The sequence below is a fragment of the Canis lupus genome, chromosome 36 (assembly GCF_003254725.2).
Source record: "Canis lupus dingo isolate Sandy chromosome 36, ASM325472v2, whole genome shotgun sequence".
Classification (NCBI taxonomy): domain Eukaryota; kingdom Metazoa; phylum Chordata; class Mammalia; order Carnivora; family Canidae; genus Canis; species Canis lupus.
In genome coordinates, this window is record NC_064278.1 from 23,161,750 (window position 1) to 23,182,149 (window position 20,400).

At 36.8% G+C, this 20,400-nt stretch overlaps 1 protein-coding gene across 20 annotated transcripts in view; it reads right to left on the bottom strand.

Annotated features, from left to right (window-relative positions):
• ZNF385B (zinc finger protein 385B) overlaps window positions 1–20,400 on the bottom strand; it is a 382,539-nt gene that overhangs the window by 63,289 nt on the left and 298,850 nt on the right. For 17 of the 20 annotated variants that reach the window (XM_025460364.3, XM_049106196.1, XM_025460357.3 and 14 more), the window contains 2 exons: window positions 9,520–9,558; window positions 5,783–5,893 (listed from right to left, as the gene is read on the bottom strand). In XM_025460364.3, the coding sequence (XP_025316149.1) occupies window positions 5,783–5,893; window positions 9,520–9,558 (150 nt within the window). The remainder of the gene's footprint in view (window positions 1–5,782; window positions 5,894–9,519; window positions 9,559–20,400) is intronic. The other 3 variants (XM_049106199.1, XM_049106195.1, XM_049106198.1) reach the window with 1 other exon arrangement.

Sequence of the window (20,400 nt, forward strand, 5' to 3'; positions counted from 1 at the left end):
GTGGGCTAAAATGAGAGAGAGAGCTATTTGAATAACCAAAGTCCAAAAGCCAAAAACAAAGAAAAAGGCAACAAAATTAAAAACCTAAAGAAACCACAAAGTAAGATGAAATAAAGAAATGCCAACTAAAAGTGATTCCAAGTTTGTAGTGCTCTTCAAAGGTAGTACTGTAAATTTGAAACACCAAGTGCGTTAACACCAAATGAGTAATGAAAGCCTGTGGGGTCAGCAATTAGGGACACTGCATCTCATGCTTAATCAATTGTGGTATTAATGCTGAGTATCAAAATTTCAGGGTCAATTCCTAAATTAGAGTACATAAAACTTGATTAAAAAGATCATTATGCTCTCGTTTCGATTTGCCTATGAAGCATAACGGACCCAGTGGTATGTTATTAAGGGTATTTATGATTAACCGTGTTCTAAGATAATGATAATAAAAGGAGATCATCTCTATTTTTAAGTCAAGTTGCCCTGATTTTGTGTAAGATCTGTTTAAGAGTCAGTTCCCTTTATCCTTCCGCTACTACCATCCAAAGAATTGAAATTAATATGCAAATCAGATAATATTTGGGATCTGCCAACTTCCAACCTAGCCAAAAGGAGAATCATTAGCCTCAAAAATATTTTAAAAGTCTATGTTAGCTCTTGTTTCTGGTCTTTTTGTGTGAAAACCAAAAACCCAATAATTTTGAGAGTCTTTTTTAAAACGAAGTACAGGACAGGATATACCCCTATTTCCCTGGCAAGGCTTAACTCTAGAAATGCATTTCCCAGCCAAAGGGTAAAGATTCAGATTTAGGCTTATCAGTTTATGCCCCGTTATAGCTGAGGTGCACTCATTTGCTGGAGAAGAATGGGGCATTCAGGCTTAGGAAAACCTCACTCAGGGCTGAGGTTAAACCATGTTAGGAAAAAGAAGGTGGCCAGGAAGAAACTAGGGATTTGGGTGCTGCATGCAAATTTGTGCAAGTGTCTGGGACTCCGTTGGAAAGACATATTATTCCTGGACTGCAGCGCCTGCCCCTGGCAAAGTTAATGGTGTTAATTTGTAAAGGTTCATTTGGGAAATGTTTGTGATTAATGCTTGCTCATTTACATAACAGTATATCGTGTAAATAAAGCTGTAGCCTTTTGCTGTCCGACAGTGGAGTTCTACTGAGACGATAAAAGCCGGACAAAGGGGGCTACGGGACACTGAAACTAGGTCACATTGCATTTTAATGCACGAAGCCAGCCCTGGTACATTTTACGTGGGTAATGGAGAACTGCGGAATGCAGTCTGTTTACTGTGCAAATCTGCCTTCCAGATTTTTCAATAAACATATTTTCTACACTGAAGAGTGAAGCCAATTCAGTCTCAGGCTGATTTAGAAATGTTATTAAAGAAAATAAGGATGAGCATCTTCTTAATTCTTACATTAAAATGTAAATAGGGTAATTATAAAATAATAAACTCTCCCCCAAGTAAAAAATGCTCAGTTTCAGAGCTCAGTTATGCAGATTATAGCACCATTACTAAACACTTAGAACATGTATGTGTCACATTTGTGAATTTGCCATCCAGACTTTGTGGCTTTACTGCCCAGAGTCTAAGTATGACTCAGAAATTTAATTCCTTTCTCCATTATCAACAGAACTTTTGGGCGGTGACAGGGAAGCTGGTGGTCACGTGCTCACTTGTGTACATTTGTCCATGTCCCTTTCAGTAAATATAAAAGAAAATGACTGACATCAAATGAAAACTCAAGTCAAAGGTGAACCTACTCCCAGAGCAATTCCGGGGCACATACAGAAGGCCAGCACACCTCCTCGAAACCCCTCCCATGACTTGAATGAAAAACAAAACTCTTCGTCACTTTTTGGGTCTTAGTTGTTCTACCCGTAAGGAGGAGATGTTTACATCCTGTCCTTCTGACAGAAATGCCATGGGAATGATTTTTAATCACAGAGCTGGAATGGTCCTCAAAGATCATGTAGTCCATTTTAGGTAATAACAGAAGAGGAAACTGAGGCCCGTGGTGGTGAAGTGACTTATCAAGTTCAGAATTAGGATTTAAATCACCTTCAAAGACTCTTAATCCTGGATTTTATACTGCATGGCCTCTCAATGTATGGACTCATGAAAATATAGAGCAGAAGACTAATGTTCTAAGAGGATCTAATAAACATCCTTAGATACTTTCATTCATACTGTTTGCTATAAAAGTTGCTCCTGGTCCCTGGAGCCTAGTATGGTGGTTGGCATAAGATAGGAGAGCAATAAACGCTAAGAAAATGAGTCAGGTTGTCAGGTGGGACAGCATACTGCAATAGGAAGAGCTATGGCTTTCGAGGCAAGAGACCAGAATTCATGTTCTATCTGTCATTTATTGGCTATGAAAATCTATGGAATTCCAAAGGATCAGAAACAACCTAAGTGTCCACTAATAGGGACTATTTAAATCAACTCTAGAACATCCACACACAGACTACTCTATTAGCTCTCTATTGCTATTACAGTAAATTACCACGAATTTAGTGGCTTAGAACAATACGTTTATTATCTTCCAGTCCTGGAGGTCCGAAGTTAAATATGGGCTTTGTGGAGCCAAAACCAAGGTGTAAGACTGTGTTCTTTTTTAGAGGCTATGGGGTAAAATCAATTTTCTTGATTGTCGAGCTTCTAGAGGCTGCCCACATCCCCTTGGCTTGTGGCCCCTTCTTTCACCTTCAAAGCCAACAGTTGCCTGTCGAGTTGTTCTCATACCACAGCATGCTAACCTTCTCTCTCTCTTTTTTTTAAGATTTTATTTATTTATTCATAGAGATGCAGAGGGGGAGGGGGCAGAGACAAAGGCAGAGGGAGAAGCAGGCTCCACTCAGAGAGCCCGACGTGGGACTCAATCCAGGGTCTCCAGGATCACGCACCGGGCTGCAGGCGGTGCTAAACCGCTGCGCCACCGGGGCTGCCCTAACCTTCTCTTTTGTCTCCCACTTCTACTTTATAAGGACCTTTGGGCCATTTAATTATCCAGAATAATCTATTTTCAGGTCAGCTGATTGGCACCCTTAATTCCATTAACTATCTTACTTTCCCTTTGCTATATAAGGTAACATAGTAAAAGGTTTCAGAGATTAGGATGTGGACATCTTTGCCTACCACATCTGAGGGAGCTGTCTATGTTCTGATAGGGACAATACTCTAGGATATATTGTTTTTTTAAATATTTATTTATTTTTAGAAAGAGAGCATATGAGCAGTGAGCAGAGGGAGGGGCAGAGGAAGATGGAGGGAGAGAATGAATCCCAAGCAGACTCCCTACTGAGCGCAGAGCAGAACATGGGGCTCCATCTCAGGACCCTGAGATCACGACCTGAGCCGAAGTCAAGAGTAGGATGCTTAACTGACTGAGCCCCCCACGTGCTCCACTCTAGGATATACTGTTATGTAAAAAATGCACGGCAAAGAAAAGTATAAACAGCACATTGCCTTTTATGTAGAAAGGGGATGAAATAGGAATAAATATTTATATACTTGGTTGTATTTGCATAAACGAACTCGGGAAAGGTTTGCAAGAAATATTAAAGTGGTTATAGATAGGGAATGGCATGGAAGGTGGGAGGATGGGGAATGGGATGGAACAAGATTTTTAATGTATCTTTTAAAATTAATTTGCTTTTTGAACCATGTAAATATGTTTTTTTTTAAAATTCAAGGGATTCATAAGTGCTCCAAAGTCTCTATTATTCACTTGATAGTCAAAACCCTTTTTTTTGAAGAGCCTGTCAATCATCGAACATTGTTACTTTTTTCTTCTCAATTTTTCTAACAGGCAGATCTTCCTTTGTCAGTGGCTTTATATCAACAGTTCTCTATGTCCCTCACTCCATCTTAACTACTGATCTGATTTCTGTTACCACAGTTTTGTCTTTTGCAAAAAGTTATATAGGTGCGATCACATAATATATAGTCTTTGTGTCCAATTTCTTACATTTAGCATACTGCCTCTGAAATTCTCCCATGTTGTGGGGTGTTATCTATCAGTACATCATTTCTTTTATTATTTTTTTAAATTTTTTTTACATCATTTCTTTTATTGCTAAGTAGTATTCCATCGTATGACCATACTTTTGTTTGTTAATCCATTCATTGGTTGATAGACATTTGGGTCAATTCCAGTTTGGGGCAATTATGCATAAAGCTACTACAAGTGACACATATGTTTGAACATTAAGTTTTCATTTCTCTTAGATAAATACCTAAAAGTTGGATTGCTGGATTGTATGGAAAATATATCTATAACTTCTTTAAAATTTCTTATAAATAACTATTAAACTATTTTCCAAAGTCTCTGCACCATTTTGTATTGCTACCAACAATGAAAGAGAGAGGTTGGGTTGCTAATCATCCACTTTGTTTAATTTTCATCATTTTAATAGGTGGAGGACTATCTGATTGTGGTTTGCACTTTCTTAATGGCTAATGATATTGAACATTGTTTTCCATACTTAATTGTCATTCATTTTTCTTCTTTGGTAAAGTGTTCAAATCTTTTGCCCATTTATGATTAATTATTGAGTTGTACGTTATTTAATATTTTGTATATAAGCCATATGTTTTTACATTATTTTCTCCCAGTCTATAGCTTTTCTTTCCATTTCCTTTAAAAGATTTTATTTATTTGAGAGAGAAGAGTGAGAGAGAGAGCATGAGCCGCATGAGGAACAGAGGGAGAAGCAGCCTCCCCACTGAGCAAGGAGCCTGGTGTAGGGCTCAAATCCAGGACTCCAGGATCATGATTCTGAGTTGAAGGCAGACTTTTAACTTGACTAAGCCACCCAAGCATCCCTTTTCTTTCCATTTTCTTAACAGTATAACAATGTCACTTGAAGGGTAGAAGTTTTTAATTTTGATAATCTAATACAACAATATTTTCATAGTTCATACTTTTCCAATGACTATAAATTTTTTTTACGTTTCCTATGTAGAATTATCAAAACATCATTTATATACATATGCAAACAAGAGTATTTGTTGTTTTAGTATTTGTAAAAAAACATGACTCTTACAATATGTTCTTTGGAAAATGGCTTCTGGGGTGGTGTAACTCAGGAAGTAACTCGTATAATATACAGTTCCAGATTCAGATTTGCATTGGTCACTGGCTTTACTTGGTAATTGAGCAGTATAAACATTCTAATATTATTTATTTTAATTTCATGTTATCTTACACCTACATTTTAAGATCTGCTTTAATAAATGACAATACCTTTTTCTTGTTACTTTTTTTTTTTTTCTAGCATGATAGCTATGTTGGCCAGATAAAATACTTTACAAATATTTCCCTGCATTTCCATGTTCTGGGAAAATATAAATTGTGTAATAAATTATTCTCTTAGATATTTAATTTGGGCATGCACAGATGAAATGTGACACTTGTTATTAAGAGTAATAGCAATAGTTTTCTTCAGTATCCATTGCATTTTAAACTTTAAAAAAATATCATCTGCTATTTGGCAATTTTTCAAAAGCAAATATAATTGGTAAGATTAAGCATAAAATGATTTGGGTAAGACTGATTATGTAGAGGAATTCTTGAATTTTTATATTGGCCACTCTATTGCTCACGTTTCTAATGTTGAATCCAAATCCCTGGGAAATCTGGCACACTGAAGTAAGTGGGCCACCAATGGGAGTAACTTCTAGAGGCTATATAAATACAAAGAGATGTATATATTCAGAACAATCAGCCTTTCAGCTTGACAGACTTACAGAGAGCAATGAAAAGGTGATACTCACATCCGAATTAAAGCGAAGCTGACAGACATTACAAGAAATAACTTGTTTCTTCTTTGGGGGAATGGACACTCCAAAAGTGTGGTTAATGACTGCTTTTTGCACAGGATCCATCTGAAGAGCAAATGATAAAATAGTCAATGTATATCTTCAAAGATAGACAATAGTATGAACAAGTAAAAGTAGCTGTATTATGCCTTAAAGTTTTAACTTTTAGCTCCCAGACAGGGATAATAAAGAATCTCATTCAATAGTAATGTACTTGTTTCCAGGAATTAAAAACAAGAACAAAAAACTTCTTTGAAATAAGAATCCCCCCAAATCACAGGAAAATCACAATATTTCAAGAAATCTTAAATCCTATATAAGGAACCTTGAAAAACCTTAAAAGAATCATAAAACGAGAAAACTTAAGATCTAAAGGTCAGAATCAAATTCACTTGTTAATGTTCTCCCAGTATGAGGTGATGAGGTAACATGGTCTGAAATGACCTCAGTGACGATTACTACACATATTTCACTTTCTCAAGTTTTGAGAACAAAGTTATAAATGACAGACTCGTATCACAAGAGAGAAACTACTGATCTTTATTTAAAAATAATTTATTACACCTCATGTACTATAGATTGAAATCCATCTTACTTGAAATGCTTGTCACATTTGTACACTCAAATACTCATAGCCGATTGATTAACATCCAACCTTTGTCTAGATATTGATCAAGTAAAATTTTGACTTACAACCCATGACTTTCCTTTCTTTGGTTTGAATGTTCCATACATATTCAGAGAAATAAATGGTGACTAAAGTATTCAAGCACAGAAAAACTACGGCATAACACCATGAAAATACTTGGAGAAATAAAGAACACTATCTGCAGAGCCTATAAAAAGAGAGACAGAGCAGCAATTGTCTCATGTACTCCAGATAATCTCCAGCATTAATATCAGACAACTGGCAGTTCACAAAACAATGCGGATGATGAACAAAGCATTACTTATAAACACATGTAACATGAACAAGGACAGATCCACTGACACCATCATGTAGGAAATCTCCTGAGGTTAGAGTTTGGGATTGGATTAGTTGATGATATTTGGTTGAGAGAACAAATGAATACAATGCTTGATCAGGAATATAAATCAACAAAATAAAAATTTCGCAATTAGAAGAACTTAGGTACATTGGAAAAAAGGGTGGATTACAGAATTATTGAACAGTAGTGTAGCCTATTTTTTTTGCTACTAGTTTAAGAGAGATGACAGGACAATGTATTCCCACTATACAGGACAAAAATTTGGAGAGGTGAATGTTCCGGACTGACAGGACTACTCTATATCCTGATGTTAGTGGCGGTTATACAAATTTACACGTTAGAATTTTTAGAACTATATGTACTCCCCCAAAGTCAATTTTATATGCGATAATTTAAAACATAAAAAAGAAAAGGCTGTTAAGAGTATTATGTTTAACTACCACATGTAAAAATATCATTTCTGGAAAATTTGGGGATTTCTTTTGTACAAGGTCATAATTGATGTAGTAAGTGCGGTTAATGAGAATTTTAAAAACCCTCCATGGGCAAAGAAAATGTCAAAAGTTCAGAAAACAAAATTTTAGTCCACTTTTTTAGTTTACTCACAAATGCATACACTTAAATCTCATTCATCCCTTTGCAAAAATGAAACTATACTTTCTCATTGTTACTAGAGATGGCAAAGCAGTTTGAACAGGCTTAAAAATAAGATAGTCTAACTATATTGGCAGGATGAAAAAGTACGTTGTTCTGCTAAGTTAAAAAATGAGAGCATTTTATTGAGATATTTTCTGTTCTTGGGCTCTGAAAAATACTTATTGGTAATATGTGAATTACATGGGATAAAACTATATGAATATTTCTCAAACAACAGTTTTCTGCATACTACTTTCATTATTTTTGCTATATCCATATATTATGGTATCATTATTTACTTATTTTTTCTTTAATTCAAACTCAAATTGACTTTGTAAAACGTAGCAATAATATTCAGGAAATTATTGGTTTAATGTATTCTTTCCTGTTACTAATTTTTAAAAAAGATTGAAAATTAACATTAAAAATTAAAATAAATGCATATATTCTTCTTGTTCCCATACCACAATATAGAAACACAGGCAAAAGGCACAACTAAAATAATCTAGTTTCAGGTTTTTAGTAAGCCAGGACATCTGCTGACAGCTCCAACATGACCTGGAAAATAAACATTCTTCTTACATCTTTAAAATTGTTAGCTGCCTATATAATTTTTAAAATAACTCCTAATATACAACTTTATTCTACCTAAATCTCGCATTTGCACCACATCAGCCTGAAAATATCCTCTAGTGCTCCCAAGGCTGGGGACAATCTGTCCTAAAAGGTAAATTGTGGATGAGCACCCCGGATAGAAAGACAGGCGAGGTCCCAGCCATCTGCTCCCTGAAAAGTAAACTAAAGAGGTTCCTTCAAGAAACTTTTACCAGAATTGTCTTCTCTACTTTATATACATAATCCTACTCATCCTTATAAAATCAACTAAATAAACACAACCATTTTACCCCATTCCTTGTCACCTGTCATTAACACCTGCTGCCTTTTATCCTTTGAACAACTTACTACTAATCATGTAAAAATTTTATCCTCTACATTTCTCACTTGTGCATGGATTTTATTTATTTTCCTTCTGATTCTTTTTCCTTCTTTCTTTCTCTCTCTCTTTTTTACAGCTATTTCAGAAGAAGATCCACTCCACTCTCCACCCCCTGCCCCCCTCCACACAGTCTAAATCTCTTTTGTCTTTCACTGTTGTTTATCACAGAATTCTGTAATTACATTTCTTATTCAAATATCATTTTGGGGAACAAGGTTTAGTTGAAAGGGAACTTTAAGTTGTCTAAAAAAGATTGTTCCACTTGCCAATGCAGCTGTTACCTTGAAACAGATACCATCTAGCTGATATTTTGACTGTTTGCGATCTGACACAGTAACTACCAGTACCTGAGTCATTTCAGGGGGAACCAGACACTGAAGAATATAGAGAAGAAGGTTTTCAGATCTCTCCCTCTCCTTTTTTAAAGTACTAAGTGATAAAATCCTGAATATTTTCCTTAGCAGTCCTACAATACGAGTTAGATGAAAATAATGACTATGATGTTAATTTATACTAACTTATATTGTTTTTTTCCACTAATGAATGTCAGTCGTCTGTAATCATAATGAGGTATGTAGAACTAAACCAATGGTAATTCTTTTATTCAATCGCCAGTTTTTAGGATGAATAAAATACTCAGAGTGAATGAAAACATTCTCAAAAATCCTAAAATGTGATATATACAAGTGATTCAATTTCATATACTCAAAATTATATATACATGATCTCATATGTTGACTGCTTAGAAATTACTGGAGATATTACAATTAACGACAGTTAAGAGTTTTCTTTTAAAGAGTCAACTGGTTTTCTCATAGACATTTGGTTATTAAAAATAAATGTTTTCAAACATCTCTATTAAAATGTTTACATCACTTTTAAAGGAACAAATGCCTTGTTAAATACTAATATTAAATTAGTTCCTGTTCATTCAGAGTGCACAAGAATGCAATGTATGGACTGAGAAAATTGTGATTCATTGTAAATAAAGCCAGAGAAGTGCTTGTTTGTTTGTTGAAGGAGAAAAAAAAAAAAAAACCCACATAGTTCTAGCTACCAATATTCCTTACCTGATAGAATTTATTGGTCCCAAATAAGCCTCTTCTTTTCTAAAAAAGTAAAAGTTAGAAGTAGTCATCTGGAATTTTGAGGCTAGCAAGCACATTTACATGAAATTTTTAAAAATTCCTTTTCCTTCTTCACCTCTGATTAAAAAGCCTGCAAAGCTTACTACCTAAGAAGCAGCGAGAGTTAACACTTGCCACTTTTTCTAATGAAAATCATGTAGAAATGAAAAGCAAAACCTATTAGTGCAATTAACTGGTAGGTAATAAAAATGAAAGATGGGGTTGTGGCTATTAGCAGGAATTGAGGAGATAATTGGAGGCTATGTATGGACAAATTAACTATTATATTATAGTACTTATAAATGAATTAATGAAGCTGGCCTTATCACACCATCTACTGTATTTTCAACATCAAAATAAGAACAACCAGGTATCTTTGGTGTAGGCACCAAGATTATGGAACCACAAATCTGTGTGAATTTTTAACAAGTGTTCTTTTCATTGAGCATGCCCAAAATTAATTTACATCTTCGCCGTGTAAATAATCACATAAAAATATGCAGCCGCAAATAAAACTTAGCCACAGGGAAATGCAGCACCTCACTAAAGGCAGGGGTGATGCTACGTGTGGGGAGAGGATGGAAGGTAGGAGGTACAGGACCAAATGGCTTCATCCTAGATGATATTTAGATTCGAGGCAAAGAACTTGGAAATACGAACTTCCCACTGTCTCAGTAATTTTCAAGAGGCCTGAAATGTGATTTGTATTCTTGTAAGAGTCTTCAAATGATTTCACTAGGCATCCCGTGTGGCTGGGTATTGGAGCGAACCGAGCACCACCCAATTAAAAACCAAGGGAGACTGCTCAAGAATGATAATACGAGCTCTTCTATGTGGTGAAATGCCTAGGAACCTGCACTCTTCTTAAAGACAGGAATGTCCCCTTCGACTCAGCCATCTATTTTAACCAATGTTCCGAAAGGCATTTGGTAAGCACGTGCTATATAACAACGGGCAACTCTAGCTTTCCTATTAAACAGAAGTAGAGGGGCACTTGGGTGGCTCAGTTGGTTAAGCATCTGCCTTCAGCTCAGGTCACGATCCCAGACCCTGGGATCGGGCCCTGCGTCGGGCTCCCTGCTCAGTGGGGAGCCTGCTTCTCCCTCTCCGGAGGCTGCTCCCCCCGCTTGTGCGCGCTCTCTCGCTCGCTGTCAAATAAATAAATAAAATCTTTAAAAACAAAACAGAAGTAATAATACCAAGTGTTTGACTTTTAAAGTTTAAAAGTCAGCCAACCAACAAACATTTCTGGAGGCCTAATACGTCAGATATGGTTTCAGACTAAATGAGGCAGGATGAGTCCAACATAAGGACATACTTATAATTGCAAAAGTTAAAAACTGAAAAAGCAGTTTAAACTTTATTTAACTCGGGGCTGGGAAAAGCAGTGACCTTTAAGCAAAGTAATGAGGCCTGAGAAAGCACAGAAAGGTCTGTCTCCTTTGCCCCACCTCTACTTTGGCCTTTCTCTCCCTTTTCTGATTTTCTCACATTTTAAGCACCCAGGATCCTCCCTTTACCAGTGACGTCAATGCGTTATCCTCCCAGGATTATTTGCCATTCAATTCCTTTTTTAGCTGTGGACTAACAATAATAAACATCATAATAAGAGCAGCTTAGATTTACAGAGCTCTTACCATGTGCCAGGAATTATACCAAGGGATTATTTTGTGTGGTCTCCACCATCACCCAAGGAGGCAGCTATGATCATTATCCTCTTTTACCAGTGAGGACTCCAAGGCTTTGAGAGGTTTAATAACCTGTCACCTCTGATTCCAAAGGTCTGAAGCCAGGGTTCAAACTCAGGTGGGAGTCTCTCTGCACACTGGTCCCTGCAGGGAACACCGAGCAGAGATGGCAGGTGGAGCATGTGGCACTACTCACGGGGATGAGATTTGAAGAAAGGATGTTTCTAGCACCTCTTTTGCCTGGAGGGCAGCTGCCTCGCCCAACTACACCTAAGGCCTGCTTGATGCTTCAGTAAGTTTCCTGGGGAGGTGAGTCTGGGTTTTTCTCTTTCTGATCCATCTTGGTCATTCTGAGAATAAGCCCATTTCTTCTTGAATAACTTCAGTAGAGCCAGAAATAATAACTGGGTCCCCTTTCCTCATTGTTACTGTTGGGCTTGCATCCAGAACAAAACACTTAGAGAGGGAATACTTAGAGATTACACACAGCCAGGGATGGTCATCATTTACACCTGCCCTTCATTTACTACCAAGAGGATCTCAGCTACTAAACCCTTGTGACTTCGGTCTATCTGGAAGTTTGGCAAAGCATTGCTTTTTAAAGTGCAATATGACCGAATTACAGTAGTCCGAAACAAATGGCTATTTTTCATCCCTTCCTTCTTCAATATTGGATTTATGAAAGAGAATGTGACAATAGGGTCTCATTAAAACTTCAAATATTCATGAAGTGACACATTTAAAAGTGATAGCTACATCATTGAGGAGTAATATCTGCCTGAGTTACTTCAAAAAAGGTTTTGCCTTTTATATTTAAGTGCTCTGACCATATGCCTTAATATTATTGTTTTACTTTTTTCAAATCCTCTAAAACTTAAAATAGAAACAAAACAGACACAGCTATCACAAAGACCCAGTTCTCAAAGATCAAGAATTAGAAGCAATTGCACATTATTGGCAACATCACCTCAACCACACAGCTTTGTACTGTTTTGGATTTCAAATCAGAAGGCTCAATAAAAGTAAACCACATGGAACATTACACTGGAATTGCACGCTACCATGAGACCTGCATTTGTGCATCTGGAATGTGTAAAAAAGCACAGACTTGCCATACTGACACTGCTTCTCCTACCCACAGCACCCTGACAGGGGTCCACATGGATGCCATCATTATCACCAAAAGGAAGACAAATGGCATGCCACACTCTCCACAGACTGTTGATTCAGCCAGGAGCCATATGTCTGAAAAGGTGCTTCCCTCACGTATCTCCAGCTCCTTGCTACAACCACATATTGGCTGTGCATTACAAATCAAATCAGCTGTGTCCCTATAGCCATGGGATACCATTCCTCCCCTATAAGTGGTATAGAGGCTAAAATAATACAACACACACTTAAGAAAATAATAGGCAATAGGCTACATTATATCTTTGTCTCAGATCCAATAAAGCTCCTCCTCCTCCTCCTCCTCCTCTTCTTCGTCCTCCTCCTATCGCTATTTTGTCAAAATACATTAAGCATTTTGGGACTGGTTAGCAATTAGCAGTGTGTGATTGCTGCAGAAATGAAATGGGATCCCAGGATCTCTTTCCAGAATCTCCCTAGGGGTGGTCCATAGTCTCTATAGAAAATATGAGTGGGGGCAGCCCAGAGATTTGAAGCAGCCAGTCAGAGGAGAGCACAGATTAGAATTTCATCCACCCTCCCTTTTTTTTTTTTGTTTAAATAAATTTAGAAGGCTCAATATCTTTCACTCAAATTCCATATTGTCAGAACCTCTTTGAAAAGTCTTGAGATTCATCAAACAAGATTGTATACTCCATTGACAAAAAAGGATGACTAAGTAAGGAAAAACACACGTTGGTCTATTTTGAAGATCTCTTTGGAAAGAAAAACTAAACTGCATTTTCCAGTAGTTTTTGGAGAAATTTCATCTTGGTTTTATTTTTGGAAGAATAAAAAGAAACACAGAATTGCTGAGAGATGTGCGTTTCTGCCATAGAATATTGTCCCATTCCTAGATCACTCTGATGGTAAAAGATGCAACACTTTTAGAGGTTAAGTGTTAAATTTGTGCTCCTTTTCCAACACATCACACTTTTTAAAATACACGATTTTCAGTTTGCACAAACACTATGTTTTCTTGAAAATTCATTGATTTAACAAAAGTTTATTAAGTGACTATCATTCACTGTTTTAGAAACTGGACATAATGAAGAAGAAGCCTTCAAAAACAGAGCATGGTAGCTGAAGAGACCTAGAAATTTAAAGTAATATGGTATTTCTGGAGTGTTTAAGTACTTTAAAAAAATCAGATAGGAGAATAGGGAAAAAACACAGCATTTTACCACAGAAAACTCCTAAAGACATTTTGGTTGTCTTGATAGAACTGGGATTCAAATACTTTTACATGTCAAACCATACCAAATATGTAAAAATAATGACACCATTCCATGATTTAGGAAAGTTGATACAGAATTCTGAATCAGACAACTGGTAAAAGTAAGGGGCATGTTCTTCAGCTTTCAAAGTGGTCTGTGAGATTTCGACAGAGGATGCTCTTCAACTACCAAGTACCAAGATAACAAGTGGATGTCAGAACTACTACCATCAGCACAACCTCAAGGAGAAAGTGATCTGCATTTTGGAATTTTTCTAAAGATGAGTCCTAAATGCTAGATGCCTCTCACATGGAAACCTGCCTAGTGGTTTTCTGCGCAGTGTGGTTGGCCTGGAGCCTAGTGAATAGCAAAAAGGGCGTGAGTTACTTCTTCTGTTTTTTAAATAAGTACACATTTGGCCCATGATCTAACAGTTATGAAGATACTACAAGAAAGTAATATTTTTCATTTTTTAACACGTTTAGGATTTTAAAGTTACCAAATGGTAACAGCAAAAAAGTTAAATAAGTAAATAAAAGCAAATGAATGGGTGGTTTCACCATTTCCCTCTCTTCAGTGGAAAACCAGTTTACACTTTAGAAAGATAATTTTAAAACTACACTGAGTAAAAGGAAGACATTTTCAGTTCTTTTTAAGACAGTAGTTATTTTGTTAATGGGAGATGCCACAAGATTAGAACTGTGTACCTTACTGAAGCTGCACCTCTAATTCTGACAGTGGATCCTTGTATGTAACAAATACGGTCAGTACAAATGTAAAATGTTCCATTTTCCTGGCTCTCCCCATGCCTGGTGATTTTCCATGCTGCCAGGGATTAAGAGTGATGCAGCAAAGCTGTAGTTATGCCGCTGGGTAATTTAAGAAGCCACATCAAAGAGCATTTCAGAAAGTTCAGTTTAACAAATAAGACTTTCAATTTATGTCCGCAACGGGTATGAGACTTAATTGAAGGTTCCCTCAAGACCCCACTGCATGGACACACACACATGCAATGTTTTGGGTGTTGATGTTCCTATTCAAATAATAGATGAATAAGGTAAAAACATTCAGTTGCATATTATCCATATTCGGGTTAAACAGTGCATTTCGAAATGTCTAATTGGTTAATGTGATGTATTAAGGAAGACCACACCACTCTTAACTCCAATTCCAACTGCTCTTTTCAACATGGGGGAAGAGCAGTAAGGTAATGAGATGAATTATATCTCCTAAGAAAACCCAGTGCTTTTCTTCGTTTGTTTCCATTCTTAAACAAGCAATGTTCAGATGGGACAAGAAACCATTGAGGGGGGGGGTTTCCATCAGGATGTGAAGAGAGTTCTTGAGAACTCTTTGTCTTATCCTTAAGATTTGATGTTCCTATAACTATAATATTTTTTGGTCAATGGATGCCTACAGATACGAAAGATCTGTAACATCTCTGTCAAAGATAAGGTAAAAAATTCTTATGAAATTGTTAAATGTCCTTATAAGAGAATGCAAAAAAAAATTAGAAAATTTTTTAAAAAACTGAAAACTATGTGGAATCTTTTAGGAAGTTAATAAGACTTTAGTTCTCCGGGATCCCTGGGTGGCTCAGGGGTTTAGCACTGCCTTTAGCCCAGGGCGTGGTCCTGGAGTCCCAGCATCGAGTCCTGAGTCAGGCTCCCTGCATGGAGCCTGCTTCTCCCTCTGCCTGTGTCTCTGCCTCTCTCTCTCTCTCTCTCTATGTCTATCATGAATATATAAATTTTTAAAAATCTTTAAAAAAATAATTTAGTTCGTGGAAAAATTACTACCTCCAAAGTGTTTATATTTCTCAATAAGGTATATTCGTATTTCAAAAACAGTCTAAGATATGCATAGATGACAATGAACTGTGTCACCCCCCCAAAAAAAACTCCCATTAACAAAGCTAGAGTACATGTTTCAAGTGATGGGAACAGGAACTGCACTCACCAAGAGAATCTAAACTAAATAGGTCAGTTGTTTCCTGTGTTATTTAGTGTGTCTTCTCAGGGTGAAATAGAAGAAATAAATTATTTCAGGAATATGGACTGAAGAATAGTTTTTCTTTTCTTTTTTAAAATATTTTATTTTTTTGACACAGAGAGAGTGTGTGTGCACAGCAGGCAGAGAGAAAGAAGTAAAAGCAGATTCCCAGCTGAGCAGGGAGCCTGATGTGGGGCCCTATCCCAGGACCCTGGGATCATGATCAGAGCCACCCAGGCACACCTAAAGAATAATTTTTCAATAAATGTACAAAATACTCAAGAAAATATTCATTTGAGGAGAGATAATGAGAAGCAATTATTCTATAATATATTGGTAGGAGACATCCATCCTGCATTCTGGGTGGACTGGCTAATATCTGAGATAGAAGACTGGTACTCGGTTCTTGACCTTTCCTTTCCTTGTTTTTAAAACATTGACTTAAAAACAGCCCCCCTAAACTTTGTCTCCAAGATTAAATTTCCAGAACATAAAATTCAGTGCCAAAAGTAAGTCTGAGAAATAACTTAAAAAAAAAAAAAAAAAAAAAGAATTCTTTATACTTTAGGAGAAAAAAAAAAGTGCCATCCTAAGTCACCAAAGACCACTTGCTGACACTGACAGATGTAGCTTTAAAAGTTATTGGTGCTGTCTCCAAATAGAAGTAAGTAAGAATGTGTTTGCCTGTGTTCTCTGGTAAACAGGTAAAAAAAAAAAAAAAAGAAAAAGAAAAAAAAAAAAGTTACAAAGGTGATTAGGGAAGCAATGAGCTTTCTTGATTTAAAAATCAATATGCCTCCCAAACAGCTAAATGCATTAACTGACATCCTCTCAAAACCATTCTGTCAAAGCTAAGTTTGAAAGGCTGTTCGGTAAGTAATCAGATATGTCCTGATGGTGAAGCAGAATAGGTCCGTGACACAAATTAAAAAGGTATAAGATGAGAAGAAAACCCCATAAGGCAGTAGGAGGTGCAAACGAGGAAACCCACACCCTGTTTGGATGTATTCTTTATTCTGCAAAGCAAAGTGGAAATGAAATGTTTTTTTCCCCAAATGCAGGACAACACATTTCTTGCCCTCGCACTTCGAAGAATCCTGACAGCTGAGGACTGACAAGGCTCAAGGCAAGGGAACAAATGTGCAGTGCTCCAATCCTGAGCATCTGGGGCTCTTACTCTCCATGCCATACTCTCATCACCCAGGGGTAAAATGGCAGAGATCATCTACGTTTTCAAACCAGTTTTTAAATTTGTTTTAGTTGGAGGTCCAGAACCCCACCACCCCCCAAATGGAATCCTAACTGGAAATTCTGTACAATAAACACTACAAACAGTGCTGGTGACAACGGGTAGGCCAGGCCCCATTTCCACCAGCCTGATTCTAGTCCAACTCCCTTGCTTGAAAATGAGAAAAGATTTGGAGAATTTTAGTGACTTGCTCTAATCTCTTTAGCTAAGACCAGGACCCAGATCACTTGCTATAGTTGTCAGCTTTGCAAATAAAAGTATAAGATGCCCAGTTAAAGTTGAATTTCAGATAAACAACAAGCCATTTTTTAAGTAGAAATATGTGCCAAAAATTGTATAGGATATTCTCCTACTAAAAATAATTTGCTGTTTATCTGAAATTTAACCGGGCATCCTATATTTTACCTGTCCCTATTTCCTTGTTATTGTTGTTTTAAAATTAATTGATTTAAGTAATCTCTATACCCAATATGGGGCTCAAAATCATAAGCCTGGATCAGGAGATGCATACTCTTCCAACTAAGCCAGCCAGGCACCCTTCTGTCCCTGTTTCGTGATTCCCACCCAAGGATGTCGTAACTACATCAATGTTGATTTTACTAGTCCTTCTTCTTGCAAGCTTACTTTGTCACACATAACATTTTAGGGTTCTTCATTAGGAAAGTGGTACCTGAATGGTTTTGTGGACAAGTGATGTCAAAAATATTTTACATCATATAATTATCTTATTGCCTTTCTGTATGGATGTATATGTGTATTCATATTAACTCTTTTCACCAAAAAAAAAAAAAAAAAAGGTTTTTGGTTTGACCTTGCATTTATATTATACAAAATATACCATACTTGTGAAGTGAAATAAAGAGCTTCAAGATTGTGCCTTAACTCTGTTCTCTGCAGTGATAATTGCTGTATTGAATAAGGCTCTGTTCATGGTACAGCTTGACATTTAGCATTTAGCTATTTGATTTATAATTATTTTTAAGTGATTGCAAGGAGGCTACAGTTCAAACTTACAGTAGTCCAAATTGAACTCTTTCTTTTCTTCTGGATTTGTAAGGACACGTAGTCACGGATAGGTAAAACTATTTATCCACTAAATTTGTTTCAAATATACACAAAGCCCTTTCTGTCTCTATATATTCTAAATAAAGCAACTTATAGAAGAGAAAAATGAATACAGCCAATGAAATCACATTAAAATGTGTCTAGCTTGCTTATATTTTGGCCATGGATATCACATCAAGACTCCCTACTCAAGCAATGGAGAAAGACCTACATGTACCACCAAGTGCAGCGTCAGGAAATACAGAATCACTCAGGAACATTCATGAAAAGTTTTAATGTTATGAAGCAAAAACCATTTGCATCTATCTAACTACTCCTTACGAAGATTTTCAGAAACGTCCCTAAGTTTTTCGTTTCCCATTCTGAACTTCAACCTATCAACATGCTTGGCACCTTCAAAGTCTTCGTAACACCCATTTGAAATTTTTATTCACACTTTCTGTCTCCCCCAACCTTTAACACTTTTACTAAAATTGGGCAAATACCTATATCTAACAACACAAGAAATTCAGATGTCATTTTATTGAAAAGATTTTGTATAATTAGTCAGGAGTCACCAAATGTCTGCCTCACAACAGACAATATCACAGTAACACTTGCTGGCAGTCATCCAGCCACTGCCGTGCAACTGGCCTCCTGAAGCTGGGGTTAAAAGCTGGCCTCTGGAAATCAATCATGCTCTCGGCACAGAAGAATATTTCAGTGATATGAAAGCTGAAATGGAGACTATAATCTTTTGTGATTACCCTTGAGGCCGAAGCAAACGCAGAAAGGAAAGTCCATGAATTGCTGATAATTTCCTGTGATGACCGATTCCCAGGAAATTCTGATATGACTCTTGCTCTGTAACAAAATGATGCTTCCCCAGAACTGTAACTTCAAAGAACTCCACCTCTGGATGTCACAATGCTTCTTCAGAAGCTACTCACCCATTAACGGGGCCAGGCCGGTGAGGCAGCAGCTCTCACTCTGAAGACAATGGAATGTCTGATTGCACAGGAGTGATGAGCTATGTGCTACAGGCTGTTTTTCTAGAGTTCTTTTTTAAAGGAATCGGTTGAAAATATATTTGTTTTAGACCTTTCTTTCTCCTCATATAAGTTTAAATTTGATGTGTTTCTCAGCTGTTCCTAATAATTATGTAGCTGTGATTATCTTGGTTTATATCATTTTTAAAGTTTTATTTGGTCGGCTATTTGCTTTCTGAGAAAAAGTAGTTTACAGACATGTGCATACTGTTAATGTCTATTCAATATTTTGGGATAGAATATAAAACCACTCATCTCTTTTGGTTGAGTATTAAACCTACAGTTAGATGTCACTGCTCAGAACACAGGTTAAGTGGGTCCTTCTTATATGATTGGCAATAGAAATTCAGGAAAAAAGGAGGAGGCAGGGTAAATGGAGGTCTCTAACAGTCAAAAGTCCAAAGAATTTTTAGAATAAATTTCCATTATCAATACACGAAGGATAATTTAATATGTTGGCTTCTATGACTGGGTTTAAAATCTTTTTAAAATTGTTATGTTAACCACTGCTAGTTTAATAAATAATGTGAGAATAAAGGTTCTATGTTTGGAAGTCAACTGTATGCTATTTTATTTTTTAAAGATTTTATTTGTTTGAGAGGGAGAGAGTACACGAGAACAAGCAAGGGGAGAGAGAAAGGGAGAAACAGACTCGCCACTGAGCACAGACCGGGGCTCTACCTCAGGCTCCTGGGATCATGACCTGAGCTGAAGACAGACAGGTAACTGATTGAGCCACCAAGGCGCCCCAAAGTCAACTGTAGTTTAAAAGTATAACAGAAAACGTTAGGAGTCAACGACAATATGTCCCAAGTGCACAGCTCTCAGGTTCAAAATACCTTTATCCATAGCCTTTTAAAATCTAATTATTATTGAAGATAAACAGGCAAAATGGAATACAACCAAACTGGTGTGGTTATTCCCCACCTCTGCTCTATACCCTCTCCCCAGCCCTGCTCCAAATTCAGTTGTAGCCTCTCTTCATTGCTTTTAGAAAGTCAGGTGATTCTGTTCTTTAAGTAGGCTCCAGTACTATGCCATTCAGCTAACTTAAAGTGAGTACCTACTTAGTAGCAGGCAGAGCTACTTTAAATTGAGTATAAATGTCTTAAACTCAAGAACTGGCTCTTAGTCATGTATCTGCCTTAATTAGGATTGCTCTAATGCAAAAAAGCAGCCATTGGTTTATTTAAGGTAATTGGTTAGGAAAGATGAGATGAAGGGAATAGACATATTAATAAGAATATTAATATTATTTGTAAGAATAGAGCTTTGCTATTTTAAGAGTCCTTTCATAAACAAGATCTCATTTGATATTCATGGGAATTTTGCATTGTTCAAAATAACAATACGGTGATATGCTGGTGTGCCTGGTTGGCTCAGCCCATAGGGTTTGAGACTCTTAATCTAGGGGTTTG